Here is a 27,138-nt window from a genome sequence, read left to right as displayed (position 1 = left end):
CTGACCCAGGATCAGGGTAACACAAAAACTACCCAAACGCCGGGTTGTTACGTCTGACCCAGGATCTGGGTAACACAAAAACTACCCAAACGCCGGGTTGTTACGTCTGACCCAGGATCTGGGTAACACAAAAACTACCCAAACGCCGGGTTGTTACGTCTGACCCAGGATCAGGGTAACACAAAAACTACCCAAACGCCGGGTTGTTACGTCTGACCCAGGATCTGAGTAACACAAAAACTACCCAAACGCCGGGTTGTTACGTCTGACCCAGGATCTGTGTAACACAAAAACTACCCAAACGCCGGGTTGTTACGTCTGACCCAGGATCAGGGTAACACAAAAACTACCCAAACGCCGGGTTGTTACGTCTGACCCAGGATCAGGGTAACACAAAAACTACCCAAACGCCGGGTTGTTACGTCTGACCCAGGATCTGAGTAACACAAAAACTACCCAAACGCCGGGTTGTTACGTCTGACCCAGGATCTGGGTAACACAAAAACTACCCAAACGCCGGGTTGTTACGTCTGACCCAGGATCTGGGTAACACAAAAACTACCCAAACGCCGGGTTGTTACGTCTGACCCAGGATCAGGGTAACACAAAAACTACCCAAACGCCAGGTTGTTACGTCTGACCCAGGATCAGGGTAACACAAAAACTACCCAAACGCCGGGTTGTTACGTCTGACCCAGGATCAGGGTAACACAAAAACTACCCAAACCCTGGGTTGTTACGTCTGACCCAGGATCTGGGTAACACAAAAACTACCCAAACGCCGGGTTGTTACGTCTGACCCAGGATCTGGGTAACACAAAAACTACCCAAACGCCGGGTTGTTACGTCTGACCCAGGATCTGGGTAACACAAAAACTACCCAAACGCCGGGTTGTTACGTCTGACCCAGGATCAGGGTAACACAAAAACTACCCAAACGCCGGGTTGTTACGTCTGACCCAGGATCAGGGTAACACAAAAACTACCCAAACGCCGGGTTGTTACATCTGACCCAGGATCTGGGTAACACAAAAACTACCCAAACGCCGGGTTGTTACGTCTGACCCAGGATCTGAGTAACACAAAAACTACCCAAACGCCGGGTTGTCACGTCTGACCCAGGATCTGAGTAACACAAAAACTACCCAAACGCCGGGTTGTTACGTCTGACCCAGGATCTGAGTAACACAAAAACTACCCAAACGCCGGGTTGTTACGTCTGACCCAGGATCTGAGTAACACAAAAACTACCCAAACGCCGGGTTGTTACGTCTGACCCAGGATCTGAGTAACACAAAAACTACCCAAACGCCGGGTTGTTACGTCTGACCCAGGATCTGTGTAACACAAAAACTACCCAAACGCCGGGTTGTTACGTCTGACCCAGGATCAGGGTAACACAAAAACTACCCAAACGCCGGGTTGTTACGTCTGACCCAGGATCAGGGTAACACAAAAACTACCCAAACGCCAGGTTGTTACGTCTGACCCAGGATCTGAGTAACACAAAAACTACCCAAACGCCGGGTTGTTACGTCTGACCCAGGATCTGTGTAACACAAAAACTACCCAAACGCCGGGTTGTTACGTCTGACCCAGGATCTGGGTAACACAAAAACTACCCAAACGCCGGGTTGTTACGTCTGACCCAGGATCAGGGTAACACAAAAACTACCCAAACGCCGGGTTGTTACGTCTGACCCAGGATCAGGGTAACACAAAAACTACCCAAACGCCGGGTTGTTACGTCTGACCCAGGATCAGGGTAACACAAAAACTACCCAAACCCTGGGTTGTTACGTCTGACCCAGGATCTGGGTAACACAAAAACTACCCAAACGCCGGGTTGTTACGTCTGACCCAGGATCTGGGTAACACAAAAACTACCCAAACGCCGGGTTGTTACGTCTGACCCAGGATCTGGGTAACACAAAAACTACCCAAACGCCGGGTTGTTACGTCTGACCCAGGATCAGGGTAACACAAAAACTACCCAAACGCCGGGTTGTTACGTCTGACCCAGGATCAGGGTAACACAAAAACTACCCAAACGCCGGGTTGTTACGTCTGACCCAGGATCTGGGTAACACAAAAACTACCCAAACGCCGGGTTGTTACGTCTGACCCAGGATCAGGGTAACACAAAAACTACCCAAACGCCGGGTTGTTACGTCTGACCCAGGATCTGGGTAACACAAAAACTACCCAAACGCCGGGTTGTTACGTCTGACCCAGGATCAGGGTAACACAAAAACTACCCAAACGCCGGGTTGTTACGTCTGACCCAGGATCTGGGTAACACAAAAACTACCCAAACGCCGGGTTGTTACGTCTGACCCAGGATCTGGGTAACACAAAAACTACCCAAACGCCGGGTTGTTACGTCTGACCCAGGATCAGGGTAACACAAAAACTACCCAAACGCCGGGTTGTTACGTCTGACCCAGGATCTGAGTAACACAAAAACTACCCAAACGCCGGGTTGTTACGTCTGACCCAGGATCTGTGTAACACAAAAACTACCCAAACGCCGGGTTGTTACGTCTGACCCAGGATCAGGGTAACACAAAAACTACCCAAACGCCGGGTTGTTACGTCTGACCCAGGATCAGGGTAACACAAAAACTACCCAAACGCCGGGTTGTTACGTCTGACCCAGGATCTGAGTAACACAAAAACTACCCAAACGCCGGGTTGTTACGTCTGACCCAGGATCTGGGTAACACAAAAACTACCCAAACGCCGGGTTGTTACGTCTGACCCAGGATCTGGGTAACACAAAAACTACCCAAACGCCGGGTTGTTACGTCTGACCCAGGATCAGGGTAACACAAAAACTACCCAAACGCCAGGTTGTTACGTCTGACCCAGGATCAGGGTAACACAAAAACTACCCAAACGCCGGGTTGTTACGTCTGACCCAGGATCAGGGTAACACAAAAACTACCCAAACCCTGGGTTGTTACGTCTGACCCAGGATCTGGGTAACACAAAAACTACCCAAACGCCGGGTTGTTACGTCTGACCCAGGATCTGGGTAACACAAAAACTACCCAAACGCCGGGTTGTTACGTCTGACCCAGGATCTGGGTAACACAAAAACTACCCAAACGCCGGGTTGTTACGTCTGACCCAGGATCAGGGTAACACAAAAACTACCCAAACGCCGGGTTGTTACGTCTGACCCAGGATCAGGGTAACACAAAAACTACCCAAACGCCGGGTTGTTACGTCTGACCCAGGATCTGGGTAACACAAAAACTACCCAAACGCCGGGTTGTTACGTCTGACCCAGGATCTGAGTAACACAAAAACTACCCAAACGCCGGGTTGTCACGTCTGACCCAGGATCTGAGTAACACAAAAACTACCCAAACGCCGGGTTGTTACGTCTGACCCAGGATCTGAGTAACACAAAAACTACCCAAACGCTGGGTTGTTACGTCTGACCCAGGATCTGGGTAGAAAAAATAACCCAAGATTGTATGTATATGTAAATAAATGCAAACGAGATCAGTGGTCAGACTTAATAACTGTCATTTTGCTTCTCCAGTACACGTATGTGAGGAGTAAAACAGGAGCAGTCTGTGTGGTTAATCAGATCCTCGAGGCTCCGCGAGCTCAAATGATCCTCTGTCCGCCCACCGCAAGCGCCTGAGAGCGTCGATGAGCTAAATGACCCTCCACAGCCGCTCTTCTCCCATAATGCACCTCTCAGTCTCTTATCATACGACCTGCCGCCAGCTCTTATCGCCGCTCGACTCTCTTCAGCTGGAAAATTGCGGCTCAGAAACGGCCAGAATTCTGATTAGACTCGAACATTTCACCTCTTTAATGTGCTCCTCTCTGCCGTGATTAACGCCTCGCTGCCGTCGGCCCGTTTGTCACGGTTTCAGGGTGTGTGTAGATGCCGATTTGTGTGATTTATGTGTGTGTGTGTGTTTGTAAACTCCTGCACTGCAGTGGTTGTTTATCATGACAAAATAAACACAAAACTGAAGTCTCACGGACTCACTGACAGTTGTGTAGTGTAGCGACACTGACAGTTCTTCCACTGCAGAACCGGGCTGCAGTCGCTGCTGATTTGCATGAAGTTAAACTCCGTCACCTCACTAATGGTCGCTGCCACTCAAGTCTCTTACAGAAAAACAGTGATTCTGCTGGTTTTGCTGCTGCTAATCGCTGTCAGCGTGAGCGGCCCACCGCAGAATTAAAGCCCGACTGAACCTCGGCGATCAGCTGTATCTGTCTGATTCTCTCTGGCTTTTTTTTTTCTCTGTGCAGAAAATTGTAATAATGGAAATGTCATTTTTTCTCCTCACTTCTTCTGGTCTAGTATTTTCACTCTGCCATTTTCTCGTCTCAGTAAAGGTCTTTTTACGTCAGAACAGACTGACAATCGTCTCTCGCCTGAGGATCTTTTCATTTCCCATTGAAATCTTTCTCTCTTTGTGCTTCTTCAGCCATCACCCAAGATTAATTTAATCTCATTAATTGTGTGAGAAAATCCATCACTCGCCGTCTTCAACATCAGGTGCATTTTAGTGTATAGAAATGGAATGATAGAGAATATGAACGAGCTCCATTTTGGCGTGTGAAGTGGGATGCAGTTTGAGTCCGGCTGTGGAAAAGCATCAGCGTCTGACATTTCACTGAGGCTCAATTAGAGCTTGTTTTTGTCTCAATCAAAGCTTTGTATCTGCTCAAACTCCTTCCATTCCCTCACCGCGTGGGTTTCCAAAGAGTTTTCCAATCCCGATACAAACAGTCAGAGCTGGATCTACACAAAGAACCGCTACAAAAACACACTGGAGTTTACAGGACACGAGCGACTGCCTCTGTCTCTGATCAGTAACATCTTTTTTATGCAGCACTTTTGACTTCAGCTGTGTGAAATACCCATAAAACACCATATACACATAATCTGTTTAAAGGGCACATATCATGAAAATCTGACTTTTCCATGTTTAAGTGCTATAATCGGGTCCCGGTGCATCTACCAACCCAGAAAACCTGAAAAAGGACAACCCAGTAACTTTGTTTTGGTAAGCCTTTTTTCTGCAAGCATGTGAAAAAAATGAGCCGCTCAGATTTCGCTCCTCTTGTGACATAGGAAGGGGATCTTATTATAATATTACCACCCCTTAATCTGCACGTTTCCACCCACGGCGCCAGTGGCGTGCACCGGGGGGGGGCAGGGGGTCTTGCCCCTTTGATCGCGAAAGTGAAAGTACCCTTTACGGTCGCATCGCGGTGCCCCTGCGTTCCCATTTCTCCCCCCCGGAATGCGATTTCTACTGTGGGAGAACAATTGAAACAACCCATCACTATTTAGAGTCTCGTTAGCTTGGATAGGCTGAAGTTGACCCTGGCAAGATCGATTGCTAAAAAAGGAGCGTTTCTGTCCGAGCGATATTTTGGAAAAAAATATTAGACCATTCACAGCATTTGATAGCAATCATAAACGTTTGCCTGGTGTGTATGACTCTGTTTGGCAAACAGGTACCCATACAGGTTTTATTCAAAAGTATGCACATGCTAGTGGATGAGTTGAATCAACTCCACAGCAACTACATAAATTTATCCACTAACCATTCAGAAACGTCTAAAAGTTGTAACTTCTTCCTGAGTCTCTCCATCAGTGTCGACTCCGGTTTGAACAATGTAAGGCTGAACACCGTTACTGACAATCCTCATTTTGGCTGTGTGAGATTCTCCAGCTTTGTTGTTGTTGAGCGACCGAAGCACGAGCTTTTAAAGCTCCGCCCTCTTCTGAAAAGGGGGCGGGAGCAGCAGCTCATTTGCATTTTAAGGGACACACACAAAAACGACATGTTTTTGCTCACACCCAAATAGGGGCAAATTTGACAAGCTATAATAAATGATCTGTGGGGGATTTTGAGCTGAAACTTCACAGACACATTCTGGAGACACCAGAGACTTATATTACATCTTGTGAAAGGGCGTTATAGGTTCCCTTTAAAATACACAGTTCAGTTGAATAACGGTTTGCTGAAAATATCCACAACTTAACAACACTGAAACAGGAGCGTGCAGTTTATCTGTCAATGGTGTGTGAAAGTTGCGTTCATTACTATAATTAGTAGGTGTGTGTATATATATATATACTGTATATATATTGTGTAATTCACACCCAGGTTAAACTGCAGATGTTGCATCTACACACAAACTAAAGCTGCAGGCTGAGTCCCAAAATAGGTTTATCACAAGACAACCCGTCTGTCAGCCGTCTGCTTTCAGTTCCTACTGAACAAAACATTTTGCACAATTGCTATGTTAGAACTTTCATTATAGGCTACTTACAATTTTAGATAGATAGATAGATAGATAGATAGATAGATCAGAGGGAGTTTTCAACCTAAAGTGGTTTTTAACCTAAAGTGTTTCTTAATCATTTTGGGAATGTCTGGGCACGCAGTTTAATGTTTACTTCTCCGTCACGCCCTGTCTGCAATGAGAGCGACGGAACACGACAAATATAAAGGAAAGTGCGCGCGCTTTCAGTGTAGCTTCACATCTTTATTGATTATAACGCGTTGTGTCGCGTCGCACGCCTGCAGTAGACGCGCTGTCAGGAGTCGTGCCTAGACATGGCAGAAGTGCCTTCATCAGCCGCGGTGAGAGGGCGGGAACGCGCTCATTTCTGAGGAGGGTTTAAACGGTGACTGATAAATCTGAGGAGATTTCCGCCAACAAACTCAAAAAAAAAAATGTAGTTAAACTTTTATCGATGGCGCGTGGTGGGTGGACTGAGTTAAATAAATACTGTCCTTATTAACAGGTTCGTGTCAACCTTCTTTAGTCTGAAGTCCTTTCTCAAATGGACCCGCTCCGCTTCGTCAGGCTGCTGGCGCTGTGCGCGTGCCTGTGGCCAACCTGCACGCGCGGCTCAGGTAAGAAGCGCGTGATGATCGAGTTTTTCTGATGACTAATTTAACTAACAGTGATGAATTTCTCTGTAACTTTATTTAGTGTTTGGGGTTTCTCGTGTGAGGAACGTTAGAGAAAGAGCAACTTTACTTTAGCGAACAGTGTATTTACCATAAAATATATTTTATTTAGCCTACTGCAGGCTCAAAATCAAGTTTTATGTTTTTCAGAATTGCCTAATGAAACTTATACAAATATTTTGCGGCTGTATTTTTGTTCAAAGTCAAAAATATTTGACGAACATGTTAATTTCAGAAAGAAATACAGTCGTTTTGGATCTAGTAATGCATCAACACCCTCTCAGATTTTAATTTCACCTCACTAATCATTAATTACTTTGGTTTGTTGTTAACTCTATGAGTGATGTCAGACAGTCTAATTCTTCAGGGGATTTATCAGCTGCCCATGAGGTACAATACTTTAATGAAGGCATCTGAATATTCATAAGCTGCTAATTTGGGTCAAACTGTGTATGAATCTCTCATGATTGGAATTAATCGATGTTTCATTATAAAATAGTGAGATGTTTCCACTCCACACTGCAAAAAAAATAATATATTTTTGTCCTGTTTTCCAGTACAAATATCTAAACTTTATTAAATCACAATAAATTAACTGGAGAAGCAAAATGACTGAAGAAACTTGTGTTTCATTTAGAAAACACTGCCATTGAAATGATCATTTCCCGATTAACTACACCCAACAATCATGTCAAAACACTTATACATAAATCGATAATTTACATTATTTTTAGCCTCTTGCATTTCTGTTTATAGTGTAAATATACCTAAATTGATCATTTAGAAATCAAAACTCAGTGTTTTCAGAAAGAAATACATTTTTGATTTTGCATTTCTGTTTATTTTGTAAATAAGTATGTATACAAGTCAAGTCACCTTTATTTCTGTAGCGCTTTATACAGTACAGACTGTTTCAAAGCAGCTTCACAATAATAACAAATTAAAATTCTGCTCTAAAAAATTATTTAAAAATCTAAAAATAATCTTGTTTTCTCTTTGAATTAAGTTTATTTTTCCGACCCCATTGGCAGATATTTGTTCTTGTTATGTCATTTTGCATCTTCAGTAAATGTTTAAGAATATTCAGATATCTGTAAAGAAGACTTTATGCAGTGTAATTTCCAGTATAGTTATATGTTTGGTTGTTTGTGAGGATCAAATGTTTGAAAATGTCCTCACAAATACAGTGAAACATCAAAAAGAAACTTGTGATTACATTTAAAAGAACATTTTCAAGTTTGCTTCAGATCTAATAATGTCAAGAGGTTACCTTGAAATATTATTAGGCTAAGTATGAGAGATGAGAGGTTTTCACTGATGTTTTCCTCTCTCTCTCTCTGTGTGTGTGTGTGTGTGTGTGTGTGTGTGTGTGTGTGTGTGTGTGTGTGTGGAATCAGTGATGTCATCGCACTGATATTCTCACTGTGTGTTTGTGTGTGTTCAGACATGTGGGACGCACAGAAATCACTGCTCATGTTTGTGTGTCCTTCACTCATGCAGACGCAGGATTGAGAGATACGAGCTGCAATGAAATCCTGTAGTTTGATTAAAGAATTGATTGTAAAAATTAAAACAACTTTAAATTGTTGTTTATAACATTTTTAGAAGACATTAAAGAGACAAAGTTGTGCAAATGGTTTGTGTTTGTAATTTTTCAGCTGGTCTCAGCTCCATACGCAACAAACTCAGAACCAGCATTAACTTCTTGAGCAATTTGAGCTACAGTATTTATTTTTTGTAATTTATTATATATAAAAATCTCATTATTTTTTATTGTCTTTATTATATTTAACAAATAACAAATATTGTTGAACATCCTGATGAGATTTAGATTCATGACACATTTTAATTTCTCTCTCTCTCTAAACACGGTAGAAATGAAGCATGTTGAATATTTCAGTCAGATGATAATAATAACCTGCTGCGACGGAGATGCTGCATTAGCGGCGCAGTGCAAATGAATCCTTCCATTAATTTAGAGGAAATGGAGAAAGTCATCAGTGAACAAACAGGCTTAAGGGCTCGTATCTGTCTATCTCTCTCTAAGTGTCGGACTGCTGCGAGGGAGACCTGCTGCTCCTGCTCGACTCCTCCGGAAGCATCAAATCCTACGAGTTTTTTCGGCTGCAGAAATTCCTGTCGGAGCTTCTGCAGCCGTTTCTGCTGGGTCGAGGGCAGGTGAGGGTGGCGCTCGTGCAGGTAGGGACGGAGCCCAGACTCGAGTTCGGCCTGGACACCTACGACACCCAGAGCGGCCTGCAGGACGCGCTGTCGAGCATGAAGCAGCTGTGTGGAGACACCAACACAGAGCAAGCACTGCAGTTGTTCCAGAGTTTGCTGAGTAACGATTCTCACCCCGAAGCCCCGCCCAGAGTCCTCCTCTGGCTCACGGACGGGGTGGGGCTAGGAGCGATAGACAGACCAATGGCAGCGCTGCAGCGAATGGGCGTGTCTGTACTGGCCCTTTCAATGGGGAATGGAAACTACCAACTGCTGAGGCGTGTGGTGACTCCACCCATCGAGAAACACCTGTATTTTGTGGACATTGATTACATCAGCTCCGTCACTGAGGACCTGACGGAGGCTCTCATAGGTGAGAGAGACACTAGGAGAGAAAACTTACACTGGGGTGGTACACTTTCAAAAGGTACCTTATTTACCCCTAAAGGGTGAATATTAGTACCTAAAGGGTGAATATTAGTATTAAAGGGAGCATATTAGTACTTAAAGGGTTAATTTTAGTACCTAAAGGGTGCATATTAGTCCTTAAAGGGTGAATATTAGTACTTAAAGGGTGAATATTAGAACCTAAAGGGTGAATATTAGTTCTTAAAGGGTGAATATTAGTACCTAAAGGGTGCATATTAGTAGCTAAAGGGTGAATATTAGTACTTAAAGGGTGAATATTAGTACTTAAAGGGTGCATATTAGTAGCTAAAGGGTGAATATTAGTACTTAAAGGGTGAATATTAGTACCTTGTGCAAGTGTACCAGCGCAGGGACAGCTTTTGAACCTTTTCTTCAGTATGACAGGTTTAGTGTGTCCCTGATCACAGTGTTTGTGTGTGTCAGATCTGATCCGCGCCGAGCGTCTGCAGGTGCGTGACCTTCGCTCCAGAAGTGCTGTTCTGCAGTGGCGGCCGGTGCTCAGCGGAGGTCTGGGAAACTACAGCCTTCACTACAAGCCCGACCCGTCAGACGGCACGGCAGCATCCATCAGCATCGGCCCCGGCAGTAATCTCACTCTTCCAGGCGACTTCAGCTGGGCCGAACTCACCAACCTGCAGCCCGACACCAGCTACACGGCCTGGCTCGTTCCCGAGAACAACATTCGCTACATGAAAACGCTCAGCGTGAGCTTCAGGACCCTGCCCGGTGAGGAGACGCACATCTGTTTCGGGTCAGCTGATCACAAGGGACGCTTTTCTGACTAGTGATTATCTGATTATTTTAATGGCTGATGTGATACTGATATCCAGAGAGCAGGGTGGACAGTGTCCGATGTATTAATTATATTTGTGTTAATATAATATTAGATGGTTCCCATGAGCCAACAGCTCTTATGTGTCCTGAGCATTTGCACAGTCCATGTTTATAATAAAAATAAAAAATATGAATATGTACAATTAATTTAATTTATTTTAATTTTATTAACAATTATTAATAAATATTTTAACAATAATGTATATAATAAACTATTTAATTATTAAAATGTTTAATACATATTTGAAAATTGTATATAATTTATTTAATTACAAAAACATTGTTTAACCATAATGTTTATAAGAAATTGACATTATTAAAAAATATTATTAAAAATATTAGTAAATATTTTAACAACAATTTTTTATAAATTATTTAATTTATTACAAAACTATTTTAAAAATCATTTTAACAGTAATGTTTATAATAAAGTCATTTTATATATATAAAAAAAATATTTTTAACATTTGTTATAATAAATTGATTAATTGATAACATTATTTAACAATGTTTATAAAAACTTTTTCATACATTACTAAACATATTAGTAAATAAAACAACAATTTTTACAATACATTATTTAATTGTTACAACGTTAATAAATCATTTTAACAATTTTAAAATTTTATTATAATAATTAAATTATTAGAAATGAATAAATAATTTTAACTAGAATGTTTATAATAAATTATTTAAACATTATTAATTAACCCGAACCCTTAAATTTAAACAATTATTAAAAATGAAATACTAATACATTAATATATAAATGATCAAAATAATCGAATGATGGCAAAATTGCTGCACACAAGACATACAAAAAATGTAGTAAAATTTCATTTTTTTCATATTATTAATTATTAAAATATAAGTTCAAAAGTTGACAGTGCTAGTATCTACTCAAAATCCCTAAAATAAACATTTGCACCCGAGACAGATGTTAATATCAGCTGTAATCTGCTGTTATGAATGTGAGAATGTGATGTTTAAATGTGAACCGAGTTTCTCTCCTCCTAGAGCGGTTCGGTCCGGCGACCGTGATGGTGTCGGATTCGGGTCCGGATGGCTTGCGTGTGAGCTGGAGTCCGGTCCAGCCTGAGCAGGTCCAGCAGTACCGCGTGGAGTACGGAGAGATTCCCATCGGTCCGGTCCGGAATGTGACCCTGCCCTCCTACCAGAGCTCCGCCCTCCTCACTCAGCTCCTCCCAGACACTGAGTACCTGATCACCGTCACTGCGCTGCACTCCTCCGGCCAGCAGAGGGCGATGTCTGTCCGAGGCTGCACACGAGAAGGTATTTCACCTGCTTGAAATTGACACACTTCCTGTTTATGCTAATGAAGCAGCATGCTGATTAGTGAGACCGTGTGTTTCAGATCTCCCGCCGCTCGCTGACCTGAAGTTGACCCCTGTGGGGCGGGGCTCGGTGCAGGTTGATTGGCAGGGACAGGGGGCGGGGCTTCTGGGCTACTGGGTGAGCTGGAAGAGAGAAGATCAGCCTTCGTCCTCCTCTTCCTCGCTGTTCCTGCCGCCACACTCACTGTCCACACGGCTGACGGAGCTGGGCCGCGGCAGCCGCGTGTGTGTGTCGCCGGTGTACCTCAGCGCGCGCGGGGAGGGGCTCTGCTGCACGGCGCACGCTTAAACTGACCCGAGCTCAGTGTTTAAAGAACTTTCAGAACAGGGTTTCTCTGACAACTGCACAGGAAGTGGATTCCAAACTGAACTGACTGTCCTTACGCAGCTGAAACTGTTCCTCTGGCTAACAAAAATAATAATTCAAATAAGTGTAAGAAATTCATGATTGACCTCATGCAGTCACATCCTGACACCTGAAAGCTGATTACACAATGTGTTTCTGTGTTAGATCTGTGTGTTGTGAGTCATAGTTTATGTGTGTTTACTGCCACCTAGCGAGCGTAAAACAACATCATCACACTGAACTTTCCCGCTGGATTGATTATGACGGAGATGAACTGCAATATTAGAACTGCAAATAAAGAACCTTTTAAATCATTTGATTTCATTATTTCATATTGTATCTGTTTATTTCTCACGTCTGAATAAAATACTCTTTTGAGGACAGGATTTTTTTTTTTTTTTTTTTACAAATATTACAAACATTACATTACAATGGTAATCTGCCAAAATAACTACACATGTAAACAGTTTACTCACGTTAATGTTTATTTTTATAATTATTTTGACTATATACACAACTATATTAACTGATCATGACTTATGTATGGGGCTGCAGAACAGTCAGGGTGCCCATAATGTTATGCCTGATCAGTGTATATACCCAGCTAAAAAGGTTTGGTTTGGGAACGTTCTGGGAACCATAAACTAACGTTCCCAAAACGTTTTTGGTTCCTCCCCAAAAACCAAATGAGAACGTTCAGTGTTTGAGTTCTCTTAACAATTATTCCTGCTGTAAAACCGTAAATAAGACTGTCACAAAAATGTTGATTCGTTTATTTTGTTGAAAAGACCAAGTTATCAGGTGTACTGTAGTAATAATAACTTATTAACCATGATTTGCTTCAAAAAACATAGTTTAACTATGGCATTTGTGTATATTAACTATACAATGCTCACTTATGTACTCTTAAATTTTAGATGAGTGGGATTTAAACCTATTTATTAGAGTAATTTATCAGGTGGTTACATGTATTGGCTCCCTCAGTACTGCAGATGGCGCTGTGAACCGTGTTGAACTGTATGTATACATCCGCGTGAACATGGCGGCGGCCGCCGGACTGATTCTGCCCGGTGACGGGATCATGATCGCGGGTAAACTCTACTCGGGTGTCGCGCTCACTCTGGAGAACTGCCTGCTGCCGCCCGAGAGCGTGCACTGCAGCCCCTCGCGCGCTCACGGACTGTCCGCGCGCACGGAGGAGCAGCTACGGATCCGGATGTGCGAGATGATCCAGAACGCGGGAGTTCTTCTCCGCCTGCCTCAGGTCCGCGCGGTTCTCTGTTGCCTAGCAACTACTTGTCACCCCGATTCCCTTCTGTGAAAAAAATGCTTTTGATCCGGCTCTCAGTATGGCCAAAGCGGTCTGGTTCCGGTTTAGAGGGAGTTTAGGCTCTTGTCAGCTGGTCAGACAGATAAACCCAACCCTGGCCAGACCAAGACCAGCAAACCAGAGTTTCTCAGCAGAGTTGTTTTGCTAAGCACCTCAGTGGCCGGTTGCATAAACGGCTTAGACTAGTCTTACAACTTAGTAGATTTGAATACAAAAGAGTACGACTGATTATCCCTCGACTAACCGCTAGTTGGCACACTAGTGACTGTTAACCGACCCAGACCACAACAACTAGACTGTGTTTAAACTAGTATGAGTTCTAAACTAATATATCAGTCTGTCATTGATTTCTGTACTAGTTTAAGATCACACATCCCTCATTAACATGAAAACATAGTTGTTTGGATGTTTTACGACTGTTTTGTCAGGTCGCCATGGCAACGGCCCAGATCCTGTTCCACCGGTTCTTCTACTGTAAATCGTTCGTGAGACACTGCGCGGAGGTGAGATTTATAAAATAGCTGTCTGCCTCTCACGCATGACCGCATGACCTTTAACCCTCTCATATCGCAGACGGTCGCCATGGCGTGTCTTCAGCTCGCGTCTAAGATCGAAGAGGAGCCGCGGCGAGTGAGGGACGTCCTGAACGTCTTCCACCACCTCAAGCACGCCGCGGGAAACAGGTAACGCCGCTGTTGTGCCGAATTCTGACCCCCGGCAAATTATTACCCCCCTAGTATTGGTTTAGGAGTAGGTGTGGGGGAGGGGTTAGGATTAGGGGTGGGGTTAGGGTTATGGGTGGGGTTAGGATTAGGCAATCAGGTAGCGACTTCAACGATGGGGGTAATAATTTAGCAGGGAGTTAAGATTTGGCACAACGCCGCCGCTCAGCCGTACAGCGCGAGTCTGGAGTATGTTCTGAAGCTGCGCTGTCCCCGTCAGGCTCGTCAGCCCCCTGCTGCTGGATGAGGTGTATGTCAGCCGCAAGAGTCACGTGATCAAAGCGGAGCGACGCGTCCTGAAGGAGCTCGGCTTCTGCGTCCACGTCAAACACCCACACAAGGTTAGACCGACGCTCATTTGCTGCACTTTAGGCCAGGAACACACTTTTCACGCAATTATGCAAATTCTCAGCCAACGCATTGCGAGCTGTAGTTCCGCTAAATCTCTCGAACAGGTAATTTTCATAATGTTCACGCAAATCTGTGTGCGGCCAGGACAGAAGCACATGTGTGAGTGAACTGTGTCCATCTGCACTCCTCTGCGTAGTCATTGGACGAAACTTTACGAGAACACGCTACAGTAACGCAATAATGGACATTAAATGTAGAGCTACACTACGTGTTTTGCGTATCGCTCAACTGTGTGCGAGACGGAGCGGAACGCAAAACACGAAGTATGTTTGGGCCTTTAACGTTCATTATTGTGTTACTGTAACATGTTCTCGTAAACCTTTAACTACGCCGAGGAGTAACGAAATAATGGACGTTAACGGAGCAGGTATACTTTGCGTCTTTCGCACAGTTGAGCAATACGCGGAAAAAACGTAGTGTAGCCCAACATTTAACGTCCATTATTGCGTTACTGTAGTGTATTCTCGTAAACCTTTCAAAGTGTCGTCCAATGACTACGCAGATGAGTAACGCAATAACGGACATTAAAGGCCTAAGTATACTTCGTGTTTTGCATCTTTCGCAATACGGGAGAAACGTAGCATAGCCTTTAACGTCCATTATTGCGTTGCTGCGGCGGTGACAAAACTCGCGACTCAGTGAGTTGATAGTTTCCTTCAAATGTCTGTTGTTAAACCAGATGTGTTTTGTTCAGATAGATAGATACGAACATGTCAGAAGTTTTGCTAACATTAACCGCAATTCGTTTCACATCGCTGCTCCGCCATTATAATAGTTGCGCTAATGCACTTTAGCGCTTCTCTCACAGCACTGCTGAGAATGCAACATGTTCTTGTGTCGCGGTATTCAGTTCAATTCAGTTCAAGTTTTTTTTGTACAGCGGTAATCACAATACATATTGTTTAAAAGCAGCTTTGCAGAAAATGCTTGTTTCAGTGTTACAATTTAGGAAGTAAATTGTGTAAATGTAAATGGAGTGATGTTTGCGTTTGCGTTTATGCACAGCGCATGTTTCTGGCCTCACACTTGTTGTTGGTGTGTACCTGTGCAGGTGATCGTGATGTATCTTCAGGTTCTGGAGTGTGAGAAGAACACCAGACTGCTTCAGATAGCCTGGTGAGATCCTGAACCAAACTTTGAGCTGAAAATCACTCAGGTGTGTTAACTGTAACGCTCCGTCTGTCTCCCTCTAGGAACTACATGAACGACAGCTTGAGGACTGACGTGTTTTTAAGATTTAGCGCTGAAACGGTCGCGTGCGCGTGTATCTTTCTTTCTGCAAGAGTATTACAGGTGAATCACATTTGAGCTTCTATCTGGTGACGTTATGTTATTCAGATAGTTTTATGTTTGTATTTTTTTTTCATCCCCTAGCTCCATTAAACCTGACCTTCACACACACAGCATGTGACAAAAATAAGTTCTAAGAACATTTTGCTAACATTCCCATTAAGTTATGAAAATGTTATTTCTGAATATTTTTTAAATGTTCAAAATGTCATTTTTTAATTTATTAAGATCGTTATGTGAATGTTAGAGCAATGTGCCATTTTATCAAGTTAAAACTTATGAGAATGTTACATTTGATTGTTCTCTCAATGTTTAAAACATCCATTTTTTAGATTTTAATGTTTTCTTTCAACTTTACAAGAATGTATGTGTCATTCTACAGAACTGGTTAAAAAGTCCTGAAAAAATATGTCTTTTTCCACAAATTTTGTATGTATGCAAATTGTATAATATCCAATATACACATTTCTAGTAATTGTACAGTTAATTCTCATGTTGTATTTTCAGAAAGTTTTGGAATATTTTTCCTCTCCACAAATTTGTCACTACCGAAACACAATAATAAATAATTTAATAAGAAGAGTCACATTGACCTATTAAGATTTTGTTCACATCTACCTTGTGAATATATTTTTTGCTATTGTTTAAAAATCTTTTCACAGGTAAATCAATAACAATTACAATTTTAACAATATTTCAAGTGTAATTTATGAGATTTGTTGTATTTTGAATCCAATCTTTCTTTGTAAAAGTCATAAAGTTTATCAAACTGATGTCAAAGTGAAGGATTCATTAGTTTGAATAAACATTGAACCAAACACTATAATAACATCTTAGTTGATCATTCAATATACTTTATTTTTGACAAAACATCCCATGTGTCGGTCGTGACTGCACATTTCCGGTAGTGACAGTAATGTGTCAGTAGTGACCACATCACATGACAGGATTTTAACTCACATACTAAAACATATTAAAATACTACTGATTTGCATAACTGTACTAAAATTTTGTTTATTTCCCCCAAATAAATGATCATGTGTTCCTTTTGTCACTACCAAAACTTTGTTTCGGTCATGACTGTTTCGGTAATGACAATTTTGATGCTAATCAGCACATAAAAAATGTGAGATACATTTTTTTACATAAAGTTTCATGATTTACAAAGAAAATATAAAAAACACTTTTAAAAACAACAATGGAATAAAATGCAAAAATTATTTAAAAATCATTTTCATAAATTTAGGGGTTACGGTTCGGGACAGACACCTCCCAATTGAAAGTACCCAATAAATGATGATTTTATATATATTAATCTTACTGATATTTTAAATATTATTGTTTGATTCAGTAGATAATAGAAGGATCTTAGTAAACATCTAAAATCTGAATACTTAAATGTTTTTTAAATGTGTTTTTAGGTTGTGGGACAGCAGATTGCACCAATTCTGTAGAATGGCCCATATATTATTAATGTTATAAGAACGTTCCATAAACGTTATTTTAAGAATGTTTTGTCCTAACATCTACATAACCTTTAAAAAACGTTCCCTGTTAGCTGGCTGGTCTCTCTCTGTTGTCAGATCCCTCTGCCTGACCAGCCGCCCTGGTTCTCGTTGTTCGGGGCGTCAGAACAGGACCTGATTGAGATCAGCTGCTGTATCCTGCGGCTGTACACACTGCGGTGCGAGTCGCTGACGGCACTGCAGCAGCAGGTGGAGGAATCGCGTTTAAAGTTGGACGCTCAACACTACACGAGTAAACCAGGAGGACTCTCGTCCGCGACCGACACCCCGACACGTGATCCGGCCGCCGGTTTCTCTCCTGCGTCTAAAGCTGGTGGGTTCATATATACTCTGATGTCACCAGAATGTGTTTCTGTGCGCTCATTCTCTCGTCCTCCCTCAGCGTCTCCTGCAGAAAACCAGAAGAATCACGAATCTCCGCTGTCACATCTCGCTCTCAAAAACGTCTGTCGAAAGATCACCAGCCGAGAAGGGTGAGCCAGACGTCTTTCAGCGCACTGCGCTTGACCTTCAGTTTCCACTTGAACTAGAAGTGATATTATTTCTTTAAAAATATACCGCATGCATTTCTCTCGCAGTAGGAAGCGTCTGAGTCGCAGTGATGAAAGACGAAGCATCCCGTCACCCCCCAGACGCAGGTAACACCTCACCTGTGGCATGCGCACCTGAATATCACCTGACAGAATAGCTTCACCTGTCTGTCTGTCTGTCTTCAGGCGCAGTCGTAGCATGTCCTCTCCATCGCGGTCTGTTTCTCCTGGACGCTCAAAGTCCTACAGACACCGGCAGAGGGAACGCGAACGAGAGCAGAGAAAGGGACGTTCATCTCACAGGAGATGATGTCATCAGGTGTGGGGGGGAGTGGCCCAAAACTGACCAATCAGATGAAACCGCTTATATAGATCTAAACTGCCTTGAACAAAGTATTTTGTATTGTGTATTTTTGAATCTATTTTGAAATAAAATGGGAGCCTTTTAATAACGGTGTGACTCACTGGTTTTTAAAAGTTGTGCTTGTAAAATTGCTAAACAGTGAAGAGTTTGTTTGGACCCTTGATATTAAGCCCTGTGGGATCGCGGCGGGCTTACTAATGAATTAGGCTGCTAACTAGTGAGCGTTTAATTAGCCCGGTGGGAACGGTTATTCCCTCGTGTGTCCTAATACACATGTATCTCTGGTGGAATCTCGCCGGCCCCTCACGGTATCTTCTCCTTCACCAGCAGGACCAAGATGGAGCGGATGTTGTGTTGGGTTGATATATATGTGGTAACTGTGGTGATGAGGGTATGAGGTCACCGAGACGTCACTGAGAGAAGCTTCATAAATGCTGGAAAAACCTCAAGCGCTTTGATCACTCGATTGTCCAGTGATCAGGTGAATCATGGCCGCTAAAGCCCCGAGCGCCTCTCAGCGCACGCCGTCGTCTGTGCTCTACATCACCGTGTACCTCATTCTGGTGCTGCTGGGGAACGTGGGAAACACCACGGTCATCGGAGTGGTCGGCGAAAGCCTTCTGCGGGAGCCGGGAGTCGTCCGGAGCTCTGACATCATTCTGGTCAACATGGCTTTCTCCAACCTGATGGTGTCGTTGGCCAGAAACTCTCTTCTGGTGATCTCCGACATGGGAATGGAGGTACGGGAGACTGACTGTATGATGGACTGAGTGTGTTTGAAATAATGCTGAAACAACATTCAATGCTAAATGGTTGTAAAAGTGTTAACAAAACATGTATAAATCAACGTTGAGATGTAATTCATCAGCGTTTATTCTATTTCTAAACAAAATTCAACCATGGTCCGTGATGTTCACCCACGAATAAATGTTGAGATGCTGGTTGGGAATGGAAGTATACAAAAATGTTATTTATACATTGTTCATGGAACATTTTTTTTCTGAAACAGTTTAGCTGACGTCCATCTAATGTTTCGCAAATGTTACTACTTGTTTCAGAACGTTCAGAGAACATTGAAAAGTAACGTTCCTATAATGTTTGAAGAATGGAATCTCTTGATGTTCGCATGACCAAGAAAAACATTTTTAAAACATTTTAAAAAAATTTCTATCAAAACTATTGACGTTGCCTCAAAAACCACCCAAAAATCCAGTCTTAGCTGTAGGAGAAGATCTGATACAGGTATTAGAGGGAGATTATACCAGAGTTTGGGAGCTGAACCATGTAAAACCAATGGTTCTGGGAGACTCCTGTTGGTCCAGGTGAGAAGATATAAAAGTGTGTTTCCTGGTCTCCAGATGATGGCCGATCGTGTTGAAGGCAGAAGTGAGGTCGAGCAGGAATAAAACGTTATGTCTAGGATCAGCGGTCAAAGATATATATCAAAGCAGACAGTAGGTTGGAAACCCTGTGTGAACCTTCTCCACGATATCATGGAGAACGCTGAGACTGGCCAGAAATTTGAAGCTTATGTGTTTTTCCATTTCCACTGGCACCTTCCTAAAGACTTGTGTTTCATTATTCAGCCAGAAATGAGAGCTAGTTTTCAGTTGCATAAGTTTGGATGGAGCAACGGCATCTAAAATGTAGTAGTTTTAACTGTGTGAAGGACACTGCTACGAATTCTGCTGTCTAGTTTGATATTGTTGTGTTTTTTAATTATCTTTATTCGAATGAGGGTGATTGTGATTCTGCCCCAAAAATCATCAGCCTTCCTCTTTCCTCACAGGTTTTCCTCAATAAAAACTGGTGTCGTTTCATGATGGGCATCTGGGTTTGGCTCCGCTCCGCAAACGTTTGGTCGACGTTCTTTCTGAGCGCGTTCCACTTTCAAACGCTGCGGCGGGTCGCCCCGGCCGTCACAAACGTGCACGGTCACCCCGGACCCCCCAAATCCCTCATATTCGGGCTGTGTCTCATCTGGAGCCTCAATCTGATCTACTCCATCCCAGCATTCGTCTTCTCCAAGAACGGAGACGAGAACTCCACCGAGGTCAGTCTGTGTCTTTATAGGTCTGAATTTAACTTGTGTGTCTCCTTTTGTTTAACCCTCGACCTCTCGTCCAGTCGCTGATGCTGGTCAGCAGCACCACTCGGCCGCTGTTGGGCTGCATCTGGAGCTTTCCGTCAGTCTACAGCGGCCTGGCCTTCGCCACCTCCTCCATGGTGATCCATGAAACCATTCCCATATTCCTGATGAGCGTCACTAACCTGGGCTCCCTGTGGACGCTGTACTCTCACGGACAAACAAGAAGAGCCGCCAAACAAAGTCAGGATGCACCGGTCATCACCCGGATCCCTGCGGAGCGGCGGGCGGCTAAGGTGAGATGATCTTAACCCAACTTTAACAAAATAAACCGTATGAAATCAACCCTGCACCTTTATTTTCAGATCATTTATACATACAGGACATTCTTATTTTCAAATAAAGATTTATCGCTACGCTTCTCATGCCAGAGTCTCTTAAACATATTTTATTAAGTTATTATGGTTTAAGTTCTCTTAGGAAATTATATTACTCGACAAGACCTCCCAAAATGGCTTGACAATTGCATATTCCTGTGTTGATGCACTTACGGATAAAAAAAAATGGATACGCCTCCCAGTGCAAGATGATGTCATCAATAGTTGTGGTTCATTTTCTCGACATAGATTTTAAATATCTAATAAAAATTAAGTTCATTTATTTTATTGGGACACTAGCATATAGATGACCTGAATGTTCCAATGTCAGTTTGGATGTCATTGGTTCCCACAAATCTAGTGTAAAAATCCGACTGGTTGTTTCAGGACCAACAAGACCTACTATGCAAGACAGTCCCACACCCAAACTTTAATTATACCATGATGATGTCATTTCCTGAACTAATGATCTTCACAGATGGCCATGATTCTGTGGGAAGGGTCCCATGGGAGCTCATGCTCTGGCTGAGAGCAAGTTGGTTCATGTTTTTGGTTCTCCAGTGAGTGTTTCTACAAGAAAGTGGGGTTAGGGGTTGGGCAGGAATAGATCAGGCAGTTTTTAAATCAATATCACAGAATGACACTTCTCTTTTGTTTGCTCAGGTGATTCTGGCGCTCAATATCCTCTTCATTTCGTCTTGGGGCACCAGCATCATCTCGGTCAACTACTTCAACTATAACCGCGGATCTTCCGCCGAGTTCCTGCTCATCGTCGCTCGCATCGCGAACATCACCTTCATCGCGCTGTCGCCCATCGTCCTCGCCGTGGGACACCGGAGACTCAGAGCGTTTATAAAGTCAATCCTGTCGCGTGTAGTCTGACAGACAGCTCTCTGTGGACAGATATCAAAGACAGATCACTTCATAAGTGTTTATGTGTGTCACATTATTTATTTTTAATAAAGTTGCATGAACTTACTCAAGAACAAAGCCTCAGTGTTGCTATTCAAAATCCAGTTGCAGATTCTTGAATTTGAATTGACTGATCAAACAGGATGCTTTGAATTTAAGGAAGTAGAATTATTAATGCACTGCATTATATTTGCATTTATTCATTCAGCAGACGCTTTTATTCAAATGCATATCAAATCATATAATGCAACTGTTGTAAGAGGAGTAAGTATTAAATAAAATGTTAAATATGACTAAATAAAAATTTGTCCTGAGAGGAATCTTCCTGAATTATTTTAAGGTTTGTATTGTTATTCTCTAGTCTATTATTGTGTAGTATGGCACTAATACATCCTTATTTCTCACGTTATAACTTTCTTATTTCATATGTCTGCTGTAGGGCCGCTGTCATTGGACGAATACACTAGATCGCTTCTGTTATAATCAACGAAGGGTTTGCACTGTGGGCAGCTTCATTGATTATAATGGGAGTGATTTAACTGTGTCACGTCATGTCGCACCACTCGCTTCACAGGACAGCGCCAATGTCCGACAGAGAATATGACACCAGGTAAACCTGCGTTTCTTTATTCTTGGACTAAATCATGTTTTCTTGCTATAAAATGGTTATCTTGCAACAGATTCCAGCACCCTGAGCCGTTGCTTCTTTCCTCCTAGAACAGTTTTAAGTTTGTTTGTTGGTTTTTTCTTTGGATTTTTCATTTGGGTTAAACGTGTAACCCAGACTGCTGGGTTAACTCTGCAACCTAGTCATTATGATAGATTAACCCAGCATTTTCTCTGTCCTATATTTACCCACCAGATTGGGTTGGTTTTTTAACCCCCATTTGAGTTTTCAAAATGGAGCCAAACAACATGAAGCAGCACACAAGATGGATGCCATAAACAGGAACATGTAAGAAGTTCTCTTCTTGTACATTGTGTTATGAAATTTCTCTGTCCCTGCGTCAGATCTGTGTTGTGAGTCATATTGAGTTGTGTTGATGTCTCTGCTCACACATGTGAGGGTCTGATATGTGTTTCTACTGCCACCTAGCGAACGTCAAACAGCATAATCACACTGAACGTTACCACAAGATTGATTTAACTAATAATCCTTAACCAGATTCCTGAGATGTTGAAGAATGAACTTTGAAATTATATAAGAATGCCTGAGTGTTTCATATTTAAACTCAAATTTCATTTTACACGTCTGAATGAAATGCATTTGCTTCTATTTGTACACGAGGGGAAGAAGAAAGTATGTATTAAATCTTGCCGTGATTAACTGTAGTTTCAGTCGAAACACCATGCATCAATGTGTCGTGTTTACCTCATCACTCTGAATCTGATGATGTCTGTCGGCGGGAGATTCTCCAGCGCTCTCTGAGGTAAATACTGACCGATCAGCTTGACTAATTTAACAGTCGCGACGCGTTAAAACGACTAATTCGACGTAGAGCCTCTTACAAATCAATAATTTTTCATTATTTTATTACTTTGAAAACTTTTGTAACGTTTTAAAATCATACGCCGTCCTATTGTGTTTGCGTTTCATTGCAGTTTAAAGGGCGCGCGCCGTTTCACGAGCCACCTTCGCGCGCTTTTGTGGAGTGTGCTTCATTGATTAAATTAGGAGCGCGCATCAAAATATTTCCTATTTACACAACTTTACATCGCAATGCATCCCTGTATGTTTGTATATAAAATATGTATTATCCATCATCCATTCACCAAACCACCTGTATTGTCGTGTATGGAAGCCCATTTATATTGTAAGAAAAAAAACATGCTTTTGTAAATCATAATTATGAGATAAAGTGCCTATATTATTACAGTTATTAGATGAAAAATTCGAAATGATGACATTTAATGTCATAATTTGGACTTTTCATCTCATAGGCCTAATTAAGACTTATTTCATATTTATGATTTATGAAAACATGTTTTTTTTCCTCCTTATGTGCCGGAAATGGGCTTCCATAGTTGCGACATATATATCGTGATATATTTAAGTTAATGCTAATTGGCATACTCAAAACTCTATCTGTTTAATGATAACTGATTTTTGTGATGTTTAGTATGAAAATAAATGTGTTTGAAACGTCTTTTTTTCTTAGATTCAGATCTTTAAGGGTCAGAGGTCATGGCGTGTCCTCTCCTGGACACACAAACAATAACAGTGCGGAAAAATAATGTAAAATGGAAGTGTCATAATAATTGGCATGATTGTGTGATAGATGAAAATGTGTAAAAGTATAGACTACATTATGAAAAAGACACACAATTTACACAATGTTTTACACAGTTTATATGTCGAGAAGATGGATCATTCTTACTAGACAGCACAAAGACCGAAACTAAAGTTGTTAAATCACAGCTCCAACAACTCCAAGTGTATGGCTGTTTTTGGACCCACACTCTGTGGAATTGTGGTGGGCTTACTAATGAATTAGGCTGCTAACTAGTGAGAGTTTAATTAACCTGGTGGGGATAGTTAATCCCTCGTGCGTGAAGATGCAAGTTCAGCTCATGTGTCCCAAAACATCCATATCTCTGGTGGAATCTCACCTGCCATTCACGGCATCTTCACCTATGACAGCAGGACCGGGATGGAGCGGATGTTGTTTTGGGTTGATATTTGTTTGGCAACCATGATCCATAAAAGGGGCTTGCGGTCGGTGGGTGGAGAGGGAGGCGTTGGGATGGAGATATTACAACATCACTGAGGCGTTCTGAGAGAAGCTCCATTTATGATTGAAGTCTGAAGAAGCTTGAACTCTCGATTGGCGATCAGAAGAAACATGGCCCCTCAAAGAAAACCCTCAAGCGTCAGTCAGCGTATCGCTTCATCTCCTTTCTACTTCGCCCTCTACGTCATTCTGGTGCTGCTGGGGAACGTGGGCAACACCACGGTCATCGGAGTGGTCGGCGAAAGCCTTCTGCGAGAGACGGGAGTCGTCCGAAGCTCTGACGTGATCCTGGTCAACATGGCTTTCTCCAACCTGATGGTGTCGTTGGTGAGAAACACGGTCGTGATGGTGTCCGACCTGGGAGTGGAGGTACGGCAGAATTACCACATGGAAGGACGTTTGGTTGGATGGATGACTGTTAATGAATGGATAGATGTTGAGGTATGGAGATGGGATTGCAGTCGGGGTTTAATCTCTACAACCAAACTGAAATGAGTGTGAACACAACCTGGTGTCTTTTTGGTCCAGCTTTGTGAAGGCTTTGAGCTGAAGAGTTTGAGAGGCTCACGGATCTATTGATTCGTTCTCCAGAGTTTAATTCGGGCATTGTTAGAGTTTGATTCATTGCTAAGTTTGAACAATCAAAACCAACAAAAACACCAGTTGGACTCTAAACCAAGTGTCATTTATTTGAAAAGAAACATGCTTTAAAATCAAAACATTTGACAGCCAGGAATTTGTTGGGTTTGAAATGCTTACACTAGGATTCTCTGCACCTGGGTTTCCTTTGATAGGACAACTGCGTGAACTGTATTCACTCTCAAAACTGCTAATGACGACTGTTTTATGCTCCGTACCAATTTTCAAACATCAACGTGTCTGTTTCCCCACAGATTTTCCTCTCTAGAGACATGTGTCACCTTATGATGGGCATCTGGGTTTGGCTCCGCTCCGCAAACGTTTGGTCGACGTTCTTTCTGAGTGCGTTCCACTTTCAAACGCTGCGTCGGGTCGCCCCGCCCGTCATCAGCCTGCACGGCCCCCGCGGGCCCCCCAGATCCCTCATCCTCGGCTTCGGCCTCATCTGGAGCCTCAATCTGATCTACGCCATCCCAGCGTTCATCTTCTCCAAGAACGGAGACGAGAACTCCACCGAGGTCAGTCTGCCCCTTTATGATCAAAATTTAGCTTGTGTACGACCGCGTTTAACCTTTGACCCTTCCCGCAGACGCTGATGCTGGTCAGCAGCACCACTCGGCCGCTGATGGGCTGCATCTGGGACTTTCCATCAGCCTACAGCGGCCTGGCCTTCGCCACCTCCTCCATGGTGATCCATGAGTCCATTCCCATCTGCCTGATGAACATCACCAACCTGGGCTCCCTGTTGACGCTGTACGCTCACGGACACACACGGAACGCCGCCAACAAGAGTCAGGACGCACCGGTCGTCACCCGGATCCCTGCGGAGCGACGGGCGGCTAAAGTGAGTGTTAACTGTCAGCCGCTCAGGACTTAAATGGTAGTTTGTAAATGTAGTTCATGAATGCTTTGGTTCTTTTTAAAGAGACACTCGGCAGATTACAGCAGAAGTGAAAAAGTGATGAATTTTGAGCTTTTAAGCTTTCGAATGGTGCCTAATTTATGATGATTATTTGGGGTAAATGGCAGTAGCAGGACACTGACAGTTAACAGATGAAACACGACTAACAGACCTTCTCTCTGTGTTTGCTCAGGTGATTCTGGCGCTCAATATCCTCTTCATTTCTTCTTGGGGAACTAACGTCATCTCGGTCAACTACTTCAACTATAACCGCGGATCTTCCACAGAGTTCCTGCTCATCATCGCTCGCTTCGCCAACATGAGCTTCATCGCGCTGTCGCCCATCGTCCTCGCCGTGGGACACCGGAGACTCCGAGCCTTTATAAAGTCAATCCTGTCGCATCTCTATCCGTTTGGATAGACTTCAGACATCAAAGACATGTCACACTGTTTTCTGCATCATGAAACTGTTGCATTTGAATTCACACCTCTTTATTTGTCAGTAAACCTGAAGACATTTTGTTTGGAATCCAGGACTTCATCATGTTTGTCTTTAGGTGGTTTTGTTTGTCTTGTGTCTGTTGTTTGCGGCCGTTTGACTGATTAAACTTGTGAATGAACTAATGTTTTTCTCTAAGTCTTTATGTGTGTGTATGTAGTATTTAAATGAAGTCATGGTCGTTTATGAGCGTTTATTTAAAGGGAAGTGTGTAAATCCTGAACAGTCACTGTTGCGTTTGAAAGTGTCACAGAGACACATATTACATTTTCCAGCCTACAAATCCTGCTTTACTTACACAGATTAACAACAAACCACTGACACTGTGGATCATATAAAACCATCATTTATTTGAACTCGACAGATATTCAGATGATTAAACGCTAAATGAAAAATGCACACATGAACAGCAGAAATCAGAACATTCTTAAGAAGGTTTTTTTGGTACAAATCTTAAAACCAGATTTGTGTTTGAAACAAGATTTATTGCAATAAAACACTGTAGATCATCACTGGAACTGAACAACATTATTAAGCTCAGATTTATTCATTATTAACTGAAATAATGAATAGCATGAATGCATGAAGCCCATTTCTGCCATGTAAGAAAAGAATCATGCTTTGGTAAATTATAATTAAAACTTAAAAAGTCAAAATTATAATG

At 42.6% G+C, this 27,138-nt stretch overlaps 4 protein-coding genes across 8 annotated transcripts; all 4 read left to right on the top strand.

The window, feature by feature from the left end:
- Positions 1-6,375: 6,375 nt before the first annotated feature.
- LOC127521342 (von Willebrand factor A domain-containing protein 1-like) lies at positions 6,376-12,469 on the top strand. Of its 2 annotated transcripts, none has more exons than XM_051910552.1 (6): positions 6,376-6,638; positions 6,803-6,914; positions 9,019-9,564; positions 10,044-10,346; positions 11,472-11,747; positions 11,830-12,469. In XM_051910552.1, the coding sequence occupies exons 2-6, from the start codon at positions 6,842-6,844 to the stop codon at positions 12,096-12,098; spliced, it is 1,467 nt and encodes a 488-aa protein (XP_051766512.1). In that variant the 5' UTR covers positions 6,376-6,638; positions 6,803-6,841; the 3' UTR covers positions 12,099-12,469. The 2 variants fall into 2 exon arrangements, with proteins under 2 accessions (XP_051766512.1, XP_051766510.1); XM_051910550.1 differs by having other exon boundaries at positions 6,376-6,682.
- A 663-nt stretch (positions 12,470-13,132) lies between these two features.
- Positions 13,133-18,416, top strand: LOC127521346 (cyclin-L1-like). 4 transcript variants are annotated; one of them, XM_051910563.1, is made up of 10 exons: positions 13,135-13,419; positions 13,914-13,988; positions 14,059-14,168; positions 14,428-14,548; positions 15,670-15,734; positions 15,812-15,911; positions 17,492-17,747; positions 17,817-17,907; positions 18,016-18,072; positions 18,151-18,416. In XM_051910563.1, the coding sequence occupies exons 1-10, from the start codon at positions 13,195-13,197 to the stop codon at positions 18,272-18,274; spliced, it is 1,224 nt and encodes a 407-aa protein (XP_051766523.1). In that variant the 5' UTR covers positions 13,135-13,194; the 3' UTR covers positions 18,275-18,416. The 4 variants fall into 4 exon arrangements, with proteins under 4 accessions (XP_051766524.1, XP_051766525.1, XP_051766523.1 ...); XM_051910562.1 differs by having other exon boundaries at positions 13,137-13,419; positions 18,013-18,072; XM_051910564.1 differs by lacking the exons at positions 17,817-17,907; positions 18,016-18,072; positions 18,151-18,416 and having other exon boundaries at positions 13,133-13,419; positions 17,467-17,638.
- On the top strand, positions 18,151-22,017 carry LOC127521352 (olfactory receptor class A-like protein 4). Its single transcript, XM_051910572.1, has 5 exons — positions 18,151-18,283; positions 18,659-19,068; positions 20,118-20,381; positions 20,456-20,710; positions 21,455-22,017. The coding sequence occupies exons 2-5, from the start codon at positions 18,817-18,819 to the stop codon at positions 21,671-21,673; spliced, it is 990 nt and encodes a 329-aa protein (XP_051766532.1). The 5' UTR covers positions 18,151-18,283; positions 18,659-18,816; the 3' UTR covers positions 21,674-22,017.
- Positions 22,018-22,156: 139 nt separating this feature from the next.
- On the top strand, positions 22,157-26,604 carry LOC127521348 (olfactory receptor class A-like protein 4). Its single transcript, XM_051910567.1, has 6 exons — positions 22,157-22,313; positions 22,566-22,658; positions 23,037-24,804; positions 25,329-25,592; positions 25,664-25,918; positions 26,169-26,604. The coding sequence occupies exons 3-6, from the start codon at positions 24,547-24,549 to the stop codon at positions 26,394-26,396; spliced, it is 1,005 nt and encodes a 334-aa protein (XP_051766527.1). The 5' UTR covers positions 22,157-22,313; positions 22,566-22,658; positions 23,037-24,546; the 3' UTR covers positions 26,397-26,604.
- The last annotated feature ends 534 nt before the right edge of the window (positions 26,605-27,138 follow it).

The sequence above is a fragment of the Ctenopharyngodon idella genome, chromosome 10 (assembly GCF_019924925.1).
Source record: "Ctenopharyngodon idella isolate HZGC_01 chromosome 10, HZGC01, whole genome shotgun sequence".
NCBI classification, from domain to species: Eukaryota; Metazoa; Chordata; class Actinopteri; order Cypriniformes; family Xenocyprididae; genus Ctenopharyngodon; species Ctenopharyngodon idella.
Note: the sequence above shows the minus strand (reverse complement) of the source record. Positions and strands in the feature narration are given on the sequence as shown.